The 14,802-nt window shown below is 50.4% G+C and overlaps 2 protein-coding genes across 2 annotated transcripts in view; one reads left to right on the top strand and one right to left on the bottom strand.

Annotated features, from left to right (window-relative positions):
- Positions 1–11,886, top strand: LOC125430808 (BRCA2-interacting transcriptional repressor EMSY-like). The gene is made up of 4 exons (XM_048493048.1): positions 1–144; positions 1,475–1,726; positions 10,431–10,580; positions 11,765–11,886. The coding sequence occupies exons 1-4, from the start codon at positions 126–128 to the stop codon at positions 11,884–11,886; spliced, it is 543 nt and encodes a 180-aa protein (XP_048349005.1). The 5' UTR covers positions 1–125.
- Positions 11,887–11,989: 103 nt separating this feature from the next.
- The window catches only part of EMSY (EMSY transcriptional repressor, BRCA2 interacting), a 35,948-nt gene continuing 33,135 nt past the window's right edge, over positions 11,990–14,802 (bottom strand). Inside the window, 3 exon segments of the mRNA XM_048493047.1 lie at positions 11,990–12,119; positions 13,441–13,592; positions 14,151–14,282. Coding sequence (XP_048349004.1) covers positions 11,990–12,119; positions 13,441–13,592; positions 14,151–14,282 — 414 coding nt within the window.

Below are 14,802 nucleotides of genomic sequence, written 5' to 3'. Positions count from 1 at the left end.
GCCAGGGAGTTATCATCAGCTCTGTGTCCTCTCTGGTCAGCAGCAGCAGCAGCTGCTCCACTCCCTCTTCCGCCTCCAGCACTGTGGCCGTGACCACCGTGGTGTCCTCCACGCCTTCCGTCGTGATGTCAACGGTAGCACAGGGTGAGCCGCTCGTTGCCTGCGGCAGGTGTTTGTTGGCTTCAAGAGGACGGGGTGTGGCTGGGAGAGGCGGGGGATGGGGGGTGGGGCTTTGTTCATTTGTACTCTACCTTTCTCCTCAATGGGAACCCAAAGAGGCTTCCGTCATTTCCCTTCCTCCATTTTATCCTCACATAAGAACGAGCCAGCTGGATCAGACCAGAGTCCATCTAGTCCAGCTCTCTGCTACTCGCAGTGGCCCACCAGGTGCCTTTGGGAGCTCACATGCAGGAGGTGAAAGCAATGGCCTTCTGCGGCTGCTGCTGCTGCTCCCGAGCACCTGGTCTGCTAAGGCCTTTGCAATCTGAGATCAAGGAGGATCAAGATTGGTAGCCTCGTGGGGTAGACGGAGAGTGTGTGATTGGGCCAAAGCTATCCAGCGAGTTTCCGTGACACGTGGGGATTCTAACCTGAGTCTTGCAGATACTAGCCTGATGCTCTTGACCACTGTTTCACACTGTCTTTTAAAGTGGAGTGGGTACTGCCTCTACTCTATAAAGATACCTGTTTAATCATTTGTGTCATTTAGAGCTTGCTTTCTCTTCCCGGGACTCAGATAGGAATCCCAGTGCCAGCAGGCAACATCAGAACATAAGAACTAGCCTGCTGGATCAGACCAGAGTCCATCTAGTCCAGACCTGGGCATTATACAGCCCGTGGGCCACATCCGGCACGCCGGATGACCCTGACTGGCCCCTGCTTTAGAAGAACCCGTCATCAAAATGGCGGCCGGGAGAAGCGGTGCGAGACTGGGATTATAAAAAAAAGCCTCTCTCGGTCATTCACGCGCACGCACACACTTCCCCCTCTTGGGAGCCCCGCTTTCTTACACAGGCGCGGTGTCAGGAACAGATGGGGAGGATCGCGAGAGAGCTTTAAAAAAGCTATAGTTCTCTCCCCACCCTTGGAGCCCCACCACATTGTGCAAGCGCCGTGAGAGGAAAAGGTGGGGAGGGTGGCGAGAGCAAGTGACTGTTGCTATGCGAACTGCCGCCAAAGGGCAAGGAGCGGGAAGGGCTGACCTGAGCACGCCCCCTCTGGACGGCAGGAGGGCCCGGCCCTCCACAATATTTTCTGTTTCTTATGCGGCCCCATGGAAAAAATAATTGCCCACCCCTGATCTAGTCCAACATTGAAGTTGAAGGCTCCAGTGGCTACCTCCAGAGGAACGCAAGGCCACAGTGTGAGACACATGTTGGACTGGATGACCCACCCACTAATCCAGTAGGGCTGCTCCCTAGGTCTTGTATGAAGGCGGGGTTTGCAGCATCTTAGCTTGCCTCCTTTCCTCCAGGTGTGTCCACGTCCGCCATTAAGGTGGCCTCGACCAGACTTCCTTCCCCCAAAAGCTTGGTGGGGACGCCCACGCAGATCCTGGCACAGTTCCCCAAGCAGCAGCAGGCGCAGCAGCAGCAGCTGACCCAAGCATCGCTCGTCACCCAGACACAGGCATCAGCACAGCAGTCTCCAGCACCACCCCCGCCTCCCCAGCCGTCTCCTCTGCCTCCTGGCATCAAGCCCACCATCCAGATCAAACAGGAGTCAGGTAACGGAGGCCACAGTGCGTGGGTAGCGGTCCTAACCCTCCGGGATAGCCGTAGGGCTGCAGGTTCCTCTTCCCTGCTGGGAGAAAAATGTAAAAAGGCCATCAGGAAGTGACATCGTGTCTCTCTAGGAGTCACTAGAAACTCTGTGACAGAACCATAAAGTTTCTGGCGATTCCTAGAGAGGCGCAGTGTCACTTCCGGATGACCGTATTTTGTTACCCATAAGGTTTTCAGCAATTCCTAGGAATTGCTGAAAACCTTACGGGCAGAGGTGGGATCCAGCAGGTTCTCACCAGTTCCCGAGAGGAGGTTACTAATTATTTGTGTGTGCCGAGAGGGGGTTACTAATTGGGTCTGCTTTTCCGTTAGAAATTCCATTAGGTCCAAAAATCATCAAGTCCTGTTGTTTCCTATGTGGCTGGTTAGCGAAGGTAGGAAACGGGATAATTCTCCCTGTTGGGCTGAAGTTTAAAACCATATATACTTTAGAAATATGGTCAAGTTCCTTGTTTAAGGAAAGTCTCCTTCTTTTGATTTCTAGAAACAAAATTAAGTATTTGAAAGTATTAAGTATTTGACAGGCAGTCAATTAGAGGAGTTGTTTCTTTTGGCAGTAGACCCATAGGATCCATATATAATGAGTTTAAACACAGAAAGATACCAGCTGGAAATTAGGAACTTTTTTTTTACAGTAAGAGTTTTTTACAGTAACAGAGAAATTATTAATGTCCCACCCCCGGACTGACGTCTGCCACGCCTGAGTCAGTGTGTCTCCTCCGCCTCCAGCCCCATTACGCCACGCTTTACTGTTTGAATCCCACCCCCATGGGAACCTGTTACTAAAATTTTGGGATCCCACCACTGTAATATGGCCATCAGGAAGTGACATCGTGCCTCTCTAGGAATCGCCAGAAGCTTTATGGTTCTGTCATAGACTGGCACGTTAGGGTTTCCCCAGAAGCAGCATCACGCCATCACTACTGGGTGCCTCCCATGCCCTTGCTCACCCTGGCCTCCCACTGGTTGCCAATCCAGGCCTGGCATCCCTCGCCACCCAAAGCGTTGGAGGCGGAGTCAGGAAAGAGGACGTCAGTTCACCCAACGGGTAATTGAATTTGCCGTTGCGAGATGTGCAGAGCGGCTTAAAGGCCGGAGGTGGGGAGGGGCGGCAGGTAGACCCAGTTGATGGAGGAAAAGACCCTCAGCGGCTGTTAGCTACAGATGCCAGACGGAGCCTCCCTATTCAAAGGCAGCGGGCCTTTAAATATTTGCTTGGCAGGGCGGGGGACAGCAACCGGGTTGGATCAGCTGTTACGGCTACCACCCAAAGTCCCGTGAGCTTAATGCCTTGGGGGTGCTGCCAACCTTGCAGAGGCGTTTCTAGGGGAAATGTAGCCCGGTGCAAAATCTGAATGTCGTCCCGTCCCCCAACGGGCAGCCACCCTCCCCCACCACGATCAAACAACTTTTTTTTTGCACCAGGTCTTGAAGTCAGTGCGTGGACCTGGGGGGGGGGGCATGGAGGAGGGATGTGGGGGAGATTTTTCGCCTCCCACGTGACTAAATGACCGCAGCCTGGGGACGTTTGGCCCCCATATGTCCCTCTGGGCAGTACGCCCCTGCAGCCCTGTCCTGTGGAAAGAGGTGCACGGCTCCAATGAGCCCTATGCTGGGCGAAAAAAACAGTTGCGTGTCCTCGGTGAACTCTGTGCAGCAGAAGAGACGCCCAGAGAAGCTGCCTGGGGTCGGTCGGGCGAGCTCTTTCTCCCTCCCTCTTTTCGAGGCGGAAGAACCGAGCCCTTTGCCCAGGCCACCTCTTCCTCCCAGTCCGCTCCTGTCAGCGACAGAGGCAGTGGTGGGATCCAAAAATTTTAGTAACAGGTTCCCATGGTGGTGGGATTCAAACTGTGGCGTAGTGCCAATGGGGCTGAGCGGGGTATTCCGAGGGCGTGGCCGGGCATTCCGGGGGCGGGGCATTCCTGGACGGGGCTGTGGCAAGGATGCAGCCGCTGCGCTGGTCCTTGGGCGGGAAACGAATGCACGCAGGCGCAGGCTGCCACGCACGCCGGTGCACTTCCTGCCAGACTGCTTCAAGTTCTGCGCGCTACTGCTGAGAGGAGGGGCATAACTAAGGCAGAAATCACGTGGCAAAATCACCCATTAGTCACCCCCTCTCGGCACACACAAATAATCAGTAACCTACTCTCGGGAACCTGTGAGAACCTGCTGGATCCCACCTGTGGGCAGAGGGCTGTTTTCTTTGTGCCCCAAAAGGGTGATGATTTAGAAGAGAAGAAGAAAAGTTTGGATTTATACCCCACCTTTCTCTCTTGTAAGGAGACTCAAGGTGGCTTATGAGCTCCTTTCCCCCCCCCCCCCCCCCACAACAGACACCTTGTGAAGCAGGTGGGGCTGAGAGAGTTCAGAGAGAACTGTGACTAGCCCAAAGTCCAGTCCAATCCAATCCAAAAACCTTTATTAGGCATAAACCAGAAGTACCATACATTCCAAGTACAAAAACAGGATCATTGTTATATATCATGTAGAACATGGATTAAAAATGTAGCTACTGCTTCAGAAATTTCTACATTAGGGCTGTTCAATAGCTTAGATATTTTTAGATTGTCTGAGAGGTTATCATAAATTCCCAGAGGTAGTATTCCCAGATCGCCCCTAATATCATTATACCTCAAATGAAAAGTAGGATATAAGTGGACAGTGTCCATAGCATGCTAGACAGTACCGGACAACAACGCTCACTTTGCGGGATGTTAAGGAAACGCACCTTTGGCGATAGACAGAGGGTTCGGAGTTTGCACCTATTTCTTGTCATGACCCATCTGTAACTTTGGTAATTAACATGTTGTTCTTAACATATGGTGCAGGGCTAGATTTCAGGGGTGTGATCCCAAAGTATAGAGGGGAAATAGGAGCTTTGTGCAGCAGGAGAGATTGGTATTCCTGGTCGCGAAGAAGTCTGATCTTTAGATGATGGTAAATTTCCGTATGTAAGCATATGAAGAGACTCCCATGAGGGAAAGTCCCAAGGCGAAGATTTTTTTTTCCGTCATGGAGCCACCGTTCCTCGAAAAAAGCCGAAGCTCCCTCATTTCCAGCAAAGACAAACTTTTTGGACCTGCGTAGAAGCTGGAGACGCAGCCCCAAACCAAATGCTACAAGCCCTGGCGCCTCAGCTTCTAACAAATGCTGTCCCTGATTCCTGACATATACCACCGTTTGTGGTCACAATGCAAGCCGCCAAATATCTTATATAGGTTTTGATTGGATACGCTCCGGTGTTCCGGTGCCAAAGCTTCAGCAATGCACTCAGGCAAATCCTGTTGCTCAAAGCAAACCACCTGAGTTTGATGCCCCCCCCCCAACGTTCGAACAATAACCCTTATTAAAGTACCGTAGTGAAAGGAAGAGAGAGAGAGAGAGGAGGAAAACAGCAATGCATTGGCTGGAAAGAGGTGCACTTCTGCGAATCTGGGGAAACTTAGGCAAATGCCTGCCGTCAGGGATGTAATTATTAAGATAGCAGCACCTAAAATTCTCACACCGGTATGAGTTCATGAGCCCCTACTGATGATACCACCCAGGTTTAATTAGGTTTTAGTTCAGTTGGTCGAACCGCTATGGACCCCACTTCAACAGCCCCCATCTACTATTGGCTCCCATTGGAAGCGATGGGGGATGGGGACACTCCCTACAATCCCATAACTTTGGACTCCTGGAACCTCAAACCCCACCAAACCGGCGGTCACGGTATAGTTTCTTTTAAAAACCCTAAAATTAAAGTGCCACTAGCCTGCAAACCGTAACTCTGGCAGGCCAAAAAAAACAGAAAAGCACCGAAAATTCAAAAAATCCCAACTGCATTTCACGCTTCCAATAAGCAGGAAGTAACTTCAACCGCCCATCTTTGCCCATAATGGCGGAACGCCTCCGCCAAGCTTGCGTCCAGACATATACTGCGCAAAGTCACCGCCGGAATGTAACGGTGATACGGAAACTGTACCGTATTGTAATGATCGTGTGGTACTGTATTGTTTTAAGAGTCCGCAGCCGCTGCAACGGAATTGGTAATCGGTAGGTGTGTTATATTGAGCACAGCCGTAGAGCGAATTTTAGGCTATGTGTGAGAAGAAGTTTTGAAATAAAGCACCGCGTCTTGTCCTCCCGTTCCGACTCCTGATTTTTTGAGACATAACATATTGGCGACCAGCATAACCTTATGACCAGCCTAGCAAGCCTTTGTGCAGCATCCACTGTGAGTAACCGCATTTCAAGGGCGGCAATAACGGTCAATTCGAAGTTTCCTTTGAGGCGGCAGAGTTGGCGAGGTCCGGGATTGGAATTTTATCTTCTGGCAAATGGCATAACAGACCCAGAAAGCGAAAAGAGTCGGTTTTTTTTGTTCTGTGGTGAAGGGGTATTTGACCTCGCCTCAGCGTCGGATAGCGCCTAAGAGACTTATCAGCAACACCGCTTGTAGAGATAATTGACTGCATTAAGGGAACCATTTGATTCCAGACCAACCACGTCAGAAATTGTTTAATGGCGTGTTTTTTACAAACCGCATCAGTATGGGACTGAAAGCACGTGACGCGTTGCAGTCTTACCGGCGGTCGGCGTAACAATGTCAATTCTCCAACGAAGAAACGTTAAGGGATCGTCTATCTGTGGTCTGAGAGAGGCACCATTGCAAAAGTTGCTGCTGGCAGCACAGACTTGACTTTCTCAACGGCATACGCAAGAAGCCTTTGAATTTCGAACGTGCTGGCGGCGTTCACTCGGGAGGTGCGACAAGCCAGAAGTTCACAGACGATTGCAAACAGCCAGCAGTGGGACTGTAGAACCGGCAACGTAGAAATTCAGGAGACTGCAGCATGGCGTAAATGAAGATGGGAAGATCAACGCAGTATGAAGCTGTTAACAGATAAACAGTTGTGGTGGGCCCGATGACAGAGAATCGCATTATAGAAATTTAAAGATAACAATTGTTTCTGTTGTAAACGCTGGGGTGATATTGGGAGAGTGTGCAGAGAAAAAAGGTATCAGGGACCAAGAAGAGATGTTCCCCGGCTCATCTGCTAAGACACTCTGTGGGATGCACCTTGTTGTAAGCATGTAGCTATTTTGATCCGGCTAACCCCCACATGAGCAGTGTGCGATGTGGTATTACGTTGCTGATGTGGAATTAACCACGTGCAAACCCGGGAGATCCAGCTGAAGTTGTCATGACCGTGAAGATCCAGGATGTCCCTTGCATGGAAGCGGACTCATCAGCATTCTCCATCGCTTTCATGGGGACACTTATAAAACATTTTGCCCATATGATGATCGACCGTCAATTGTGTGACTTACCATCTGAATGGATTATCAAGGACATAGAGTACCTGTGGTTGGTATGTGTAACGTCCATGCAGCCATCATATGTTTGATGGATGTTTGAAATTGTTACAGGGGAAGCAAGGCGGACGAGCCTACCGGCTGAAGCCGGTTCGGCCAGAGGCCGAAACGGTATTTACTGGAACGTCATGAGGCTAGCAAGTTGACATGGGAGGTGCTAGTGGGAGAATCTCTAAGAGTGTGTTTGCTGAGGGACTGGGGCAGTATATGGGTCCACCTACCGTATCTTTGCATCTTGATCCTTTAGTACCCCCCAATACGGCTTCAAACGCCGCATGATTCCATTTGCTTTATTCTCTAAAGTGGATGCAGAACTAGATCGGTTATTGGAACAGGGAATATTGGAGCCAGTGGTAAATGCAAAATGGGAAACTCCAATCAGGACCCCCCTGAAGGCCAATGTAGATGCGCGCATTTGTGCTGATTATAAGTGCAATAATTAACGCGGCATTGCAGAAACATCCGTACTCCAGTGCCAGTTGTCAGTCAGTTGTTAGCAACATTGGCAGGGGGAAAGGTTTTTGCAAATGACCGTTTTAGCGCAGGCATACCAACAGCGCTGGAAGTGGATGATACCACTGCAGAAGCCCAGACGATAGCAGTGACTCGTTATGGGGGGTATTCAGAGTAAAGCTGGCTGCAATTTGGAGTGAGTTTATCTCCTGGGATATTCCAGAGCTTAGATGGAAGAAATGATGAAGAAACTTGCCGGGAGTCATACCATATTTTGATGATGTCTTGATAGTAAGTGCAACTGAGGAGGAACTGATGACATCGGTAACGGAAAGTACTGCAGTGCTTCTCAGATGTAGGGTTGCGCGCGCGAAGCGCGAAAAATGCGCGTTTGGAGTAGCGCAAGGCGAAGTTTCGGGATACATGGTAGATGCAAGGGTAATCCACCCGACATCGGCAGCGGTGAGTCATCCAGAATGCCCGGCACCAACGTCAAAGCAAGATGTTACAGGCATTTTTGGCATCGCCAAATTTTTACCATTCATGCTTAAAGCATAAGGCCACTATGAAATAGCCACTGCAACGCTTTATTAGATGTCGGGCAGTGTGGCAGTGGACAAGTCCAAACGAGAAGTAATTCCTGATGCCAAACCACGCTGTCACCGGTAAGTGTACAGTTCCATCGATGAGAGGAAGCCATTGAATTTTGACGTGCTACGCCTCCCCGCATGGTTTATGCGTCGGTCGTTCAGCCATCAATTGGAGGATATGCGGGAAGTTCCCCATCATGTATTATTCTAGGACGTTGTCTACAACGGAGCCCAATTACACGCAGAATTGATAACGATGGCATGGCATTACACATGGTTTGGGCAATAAGCTTCATGATTACGTGCATGGGCCACGATTTATGATTGTTACAGACCATAAGCGGCATGGGATTATCTTCCTCAGATTCAGACACCTGATATTTGTCCCCTAGAATGTTGGCGTGTACAATGTTCCTGAACGCATATGATTGCGTCTCGTAAAACCAGCAGCAAATTGGTCACGCGATATGAATTGCTTGCGCAGTACAAAGCGAGGAGGAAGACTATTCCTCACTTTGAGAAGTCTTGATGTTGGAATCGTTATTTGTTCCAGTGCTGCAGCGGTGAAATAGCAGTAAGGTCAGCTAAGAACGCAGTGCTTGCCCGAGCCTGGAATTGGGCATGGAAGTAGTCAGCCACAGGCGAGGAAAAATTCGGACCGTTTGGAATGAGGCAGCACGAGACCTGTCCATACGGTTTTCTTACTGTGGGGAAATAGAGTAGTGATCCCCAGCAGCTTTAAGGCATTTGAGGTGCTGGAGGCCTGCATGTAGGGCACTGAACAGTGAGAGTTCGGGAAGGCACAGGCCCGAAGCGCGTGGTGGCCAAAGATGGATAGTGAAGCAGTAGAATGGGTAGCCAGGTGCAGGGCGTCGATAGATAACGCGACCTGCCCAACCGGAAATCTTGCCCATTTATCAATAAGAGTCCACAAAGAGACCGTGGACATGGGTACATATTGATTTTGCACCGGCGTTTCCAAGGCCAGGTGTTTCTCACCGGAGTGGAATCATGTTCGTAATGGCGAGCGGTAACGCCAGTAATGTCCACGACATCACAAACAGCGTTCGAACTGCGGAAGTTATTTGAAACCCATGGCCACCCGGATGCACCGTGGTGGTATCGGATAATGGGCTTCGAACAGCGCCATCCAAGGAGTTTAGAGTATTCCTGGCCACGGTGTTATTCGGCCAGGTTACCTCGGCCCCTTTTCATCCGTCTACGAATAAGGCGTAGCATGAAAGGATGGTGCGTATTACGAACGATGCATTACTGCGTTACAGTAGAGGGGGATTGGCACCGCCGGTTGGCGGGAATTTTTTGTTAACACAGCACATACGCACCGTGCACAGCTGCACCGGGAGGAGTCCTGCGGAGTTGCTAATGAATCGGAAACTTACAGCGTCGCCATTAACCGAACGTAACCTTAATCAGCCGGATGATCGGGCCCACGGAAAGAAGATCAGGTGATCGAAGACCCTCGGTCATTTGATAGGGGATGATACGGTGTATGTCCCAAATTATGGAGCAGGTCCCGCGCCGAACCAGCAGTTGCAGGCAGCTTCAACAACCCTTGCCCTATGTGGGGTGAAATCTGGAAGAGGGGCGGGTGAACCGCAGACATGTTGGCCAAGTAAGGAAGAGAGTGCCAGGGTCCAACAGTAGACTGTGGGAACCCCAGGTCCTCGAATCTAGGGCGCGGGGCAGATGGAGCTTCTGGCTGAGGTGCCAGCAAGAAGTCGAATTGTCCCAGAGTGAGCAATGGGGCGTTAAGGGCACAGATGGAGATGCAGGATAAGGAAACAGCAAAGGGTCCAATTGTTTTGCAGAACCAGGGAACAAACACAGACTCAGGGAGAGCTGAGCGGGATTGAGAATACCCCAGCTAAAGAGAATCCCACCAGATTATTACAGGGGAGTTAGGGGGAAGGGGTGTACTGCATTGTATTGATTGTGAGGTAATGCATTGTTTTAAGAGTCTGTGCTGCTGCCAAATTGGGAATTGGTAATCAGTAGGTGTGTTATATTGAGCACAGCTGCAGAGTGATTTTAGGCTATGTGTGAGTAGCAGCTTTGAAATAAAGCACCATGTTTTGTTCCTCCGACTCCTGATTCTTTGAGACATAACAGAAACATTTAGAAGAAGATCTTTGTGTGTCTCTCCAGGGTTTGAGTGTGAGTGTGTGTGTGTGTGTGTTTTCACATGTCCCTTCCCTTTCTAAAGCTTCCCACTTTCTTCCACCAGGGGTCAAAATAATCACCCAGCAGGTGCAGCCCAGCAAAATCCTCCCCAAGCCGGTCACGGCCACCTTGCCCAGCAGCAGCAACTCCCCTATCATGGTGGTCAGCAGCAACGGGACAATCATGACGACCAAGCTGGTCACCGCTCCCACCGGAAAAAAGTGCCTAAATGCGTTAGAGCAAGGGAGTCAGCCTCTTTGCAGACGCTCACTACCTAGACTCGCGAAAGGCAGAGGGCTTGGGTCACGGCGTGCTTCCGTTGCTCGTTGTCTTTTATTCTCAAGCCAAGTTGCTAACGGATCGGAAGGAACAGTAAGGAAGCCAATGCGATTCTGGGCTGCATCAATAGGAGTACAGTGTCTAGATCGAGGGGCATAATTGCACCTCTATTCTGCATTGGTTAGACCTCACCTGGAATACTTTGTGTACAGTTCTGGGCTCTGCAATTCAAGAAGGATATTGACAAGCTGAAATGGGTCTAGAGGAGGGCAACCAAAATGGTCAAAGGTCAGGAATCCATGCCCAATGAGGAGAGACTTAGGGAGCTGGGTGTGTTTAGTTTGGTGAAGGTTAAAAGAGGACATGATAGCCATGTTTAGAAGGGATGTCCTGTTGGTGAGGGAGCAAGCTTGTTTTCTGCTGCTCCAGAGACTAGGACCAGGAGTCATGGGTTCAAGGTGAAGGAAAAGAGATTCCACCTAAACATCAGGAAAAATTTCCTGACCGTAAGGGCTGTTCAACAGTGGAATTCACTGCCTCGGAGTCTCCTTCTTGGGAGGTTTTTAAGGAGAAGGTGGATGGCCATCTGTCAGGAACGCTTTGATTGTGTGTCCTTGCATGGCAGGGGGTTGGACTGGATGGCCCTTGGGGTCTCTTCCACCTCTAAGATTCTATGAATGGGAAGCCACCAAGGAAGTCCAGGGTTGCTCTGCAGAGGCAGGCAATGGCAAACTACCTCTGTAAGTCTTTTGTCTTGACCTGGCTAGCCCCATCTTATCAGATCAGAGCCTGCACATGATTTGAAGTCTGTATCAATAGGAGTATAGTGTCTAGATCGAGGGGCATAATTGTACCTCTATTCTGCATTGGTTAGACCTCACCTGGAACATTGGTTAGACCTTACCTGAAATTTCCCTATAGAGGGAAAACTGTAGAGAGAAGATTTCTATCCTTTCTTTCTCCTTGAAGAGCTAGTTTTCTACTGGCAGGACCTTTCTTAAATGCAGCACCTGCCAGAAGGAGTTCCCACTTGCTTTGAGCACCGAGCGCCTGTTCACGGGGCGCTCACTGTTCCACGCCTCGGCTGACCCATCCTTCTATTCTTTGTCCCGGTCCCAGGGACTCAAGCGACTTACACCTGGCCCAGCGGTGAGTCAGCCCCTCGGAACGCGCCTGGACCGGGTACCCCCGGCGGCGCCACCGTACGCCAAGACCACCAGTGGCAGGCATCATCACCGTAACCCCAAATCACTGGCCAAACTAGGAGGGAAGCTGACTAAAGGCAACATTGCCTCCGGTAGGTACCGGCACATATCACCGTGCAGAGTTCAAAATGCATCCCTTTTAAAAGGGGATGGTCGAGGGGTAGGGCAACATAGGAAATACAACTCCAATCGATGTTTCAGTAGACGAGGGAACAGGAAGAACGCCAGAGTGGAACCTTGTCTCAAATCCCGTTTCCTGTTTGTGGGTTCTGCAAGAGAGGAGGCATACTAGGCATTTGTGGTGTAATGGTTGCAGAGCAGGTGCACTCTAATCTGGAGACACCTTAGAGAATAGTAAATGAGAGTCCCTAAGAGAACCGTGACTAGCCCCAGGGTCACCCAGCTGGCGCTTGTCGGAGTGCACAAGCTAATCTGGTTCAGCCCAGATAAGCTTCCCACAGCTCAAGTGGCAGATCAAGGGAATCAAAACCCGGTTCTCCAGATTAGAATCCAATCTTCTAACCTCTACACCACACTGGCAAAGTATTAATTAATCGTGGGTACTATTCTGGGTAGCCTGAAAGTGCCAGCTAAGAGGTCACCAAACGCCGACTCGACCCTTCCTCCATCCTCTCTCTCTCGACCTGCCTAAGTTCACAGAATCGGCCTCGCTGTGACATGGCCATCTAGCCATTGGGGGACAGCAGGTGGTCAGAGGGTGGGCCGGGTTGGTAGAGGCTTAATTCCTCATAAACCCTTTACAGATCATCCAGGTAGAATCACCGGGAAATGTCGGAGCCATTCTTCCAGTAGTGTTGAAAAGCAACCTTGGTAACAGAGATGCATGCTCTTACGCCTGTGTGTTTTGTTAACCATCTCTCACCTTCCCTCCCCTGCACCCCACACACCTGCCAAATTGGGTAAAATGCTAGTGAATACTACTGTTTGTAGACCACCTATTTTTTCACTTTTTTTTAAAGGCAACTCCTTGATGAAGACCTATTTTCAACAAAAAGGTATCCAAAAACTCACGCTGCGCAAGCAACTTTGTCTGAATTCTTCACTGTCACAGGACACCCCCCCCCTTCCCTGATTTTGAGGGTATTTCCCTAGCACAGGAGTCCCTACCAAGTGGTTTTTTTTAGTGGGTGGGGCCTTTGCCCAGGAAGGTTTCTGATTGGCCACGAGAGGTATGCTTGGCTGTGCAGATCTTTTAAAACATTTGTTTGGTCACAAGCTGCCACCACAGCCCATCGGATCGATTCCGCCATGGGACAGAAGGCCCAACCGCAGCCGCCAGCGATCATTATTGTGCCTCCTGCAGCTGCCACTTTGTGCTGCACCTGACGCTCTGTCCTGAATTCTAAAGGCCCACGCAGGCAAAGAAAGGTTGGGGACCCCCCCCCCCCCAGCCGAAGCAGTTAGAACCTCTTCATGTGCCAAGCCTTCTAAGATAAGTGGATCTCTGCCTTCACCTTAAGCAAACCAGGCAGAAGAAATGGGACCGCCTTCTGTAATTTGCAATTTCCGACACTTTTTTCCCCCAAGTTGTGCTTGAACCTGACATAATGGTGGTATTTAAGAGCATACCCCAAGGCCCTAATGATGCCACCGGTTGCAGTCCGATGCGCCCCTGCAGCTCCCATGCACTTGGAGTGCCGAACAGCCGGATGTCTGGGCACTTCCTTGTTGTTTATCGTGGGTTCCCAGGGCTGGAAAAGATAGCATATTGCATCTGCCACCTATAAGAACATAAGAACATAAGAACTAGCCTGCTGGACCAGACCAGAGTCCATCTAGTCCAGCACTCTGCTACTCGCAGTGGCCCAATTAGGTGCCTCTTAGAGCTCACGCGGCAGGAGGGTGTGAACCCAAGGGCCTTCATGCTGCTGCTCCCGAGCACCTTGGTCCAGCTAAGGCATCGTAATCTCAGACCAAGCAGGACCAAGACTGGTAGCCAGCAGATCGACTTCTCCTCCATAAATTCGTCCAAGCCCTTTTTATGCTTTAACCAGGTTAGTGGGCCATCACCACCTCCCGTGGCAGTGCATATTCTAAACACCAATCACACGCTGTGTGAAGCAGCGGCTCCTTCTACGGTCCCAATTCTTCCCCCCAGCATTTTCAGTGAATGCCCCCTGGTTCTAGTTGTTCTCTTGGACGTACCCCCCTCCCTCCCCAGTGTGGTAGAGCAAAAACCTCTTAGAATTGAATGGCCCAGAGTGGGGGGCGGCCGGAGAAGCGGCAGGGTCTTAACCCTACCCCTTTCCCCTCTCAGCTTTGCTGCCAAGGGATCTTACTCCACCAAAATCACCACTCATCCCCGTGACATCCAATAAACGCGGATCAAGCCGCGGCAAAAGACTATCGGCAGTGGCACCACCATTCAGGGCCTCCCCGGCAAAAACGTCGTCACGACATTTCATTGAACGCTAGGGTGAGTGAGACGCTATACCATTGTCAGCGGTGAAGATGGCCCTGAAAGGGTATCGAGGCTCAAGGTGGTTTGGGTCCTAGCAGTGTGGCACGTGTGGTTTTTTCCTTCTTTTTTGTTTCGAGGGAGGTGTCTTCGTAGCTTTGCGTGGCGTATATTAGAATAGCACAGTGATGACGAACCTTTTTGAGACCGAGTGCCCAAACTGCAACCCAAAACCCACTTATTTATCGCAAAGTGCCAACACGGCAATTTAACCTGAATACTGAGGTTTTAGTTTAGAAAAAATGGTTGGCTCTGAGGCGTGTGTTACTCGGGAGTAAGCTTGGTGGTAGAAGGTGGCTTTGCTTTGAAGCAACCGTGCAACTCTTCGAATGGGTGAATCACGACCCTAGGAGGGTTTTCTCAAAAGCAAGCCACATTGCCAGCAACTGAGCTTACTCCCAGGTAAAGGATCGCGCTTTACTTCTTTGCATGAAAATCAGTAGGGTTTAACAGCGCTTAACAGGGTTACCTAT

This window comes from Sphaerodactylus townsendi, linkage group LG04, assembly GCF_021028975.2.
Source record: "Sphaerodactylus townsendi isolate TG3544 linkage group LG04, MPM_Stown_v2.3, whole genome shotgun sequence".
Lineage (NCBI taxonomy): Eukaryota > Metazoa > Chordata > Lepidosauria > Squamata > Sphaerodactylidae > Sphaerodactylus > Sphaerodactylus townsendi.
The sequence above is the reverse complement of the archived record's forward strand: the minus strand, read 5'-3'. Positions and strand labels throughout refer to the sequence as shown.

Bases quoted from the DNA above. Each gene is read 5' to 3' on its own strand.
- LOC125430808 (XM_048493048.1), top strand. The intron at 1,727-10,430 runs GTAACGGAGGCC...TTCTTCCACCAG, and splicing joins CCAGATCAAACAGGAGTCAG to GGGTCAAAATAATCACCCAG. The intron at 10,581-11,764 runs GAAAAAAGTGCC...TCCCGGTCCCAG, and splicing joins GCTGGTCACCGCTCCCACCG to GGACTCAAGCGACTTACACC.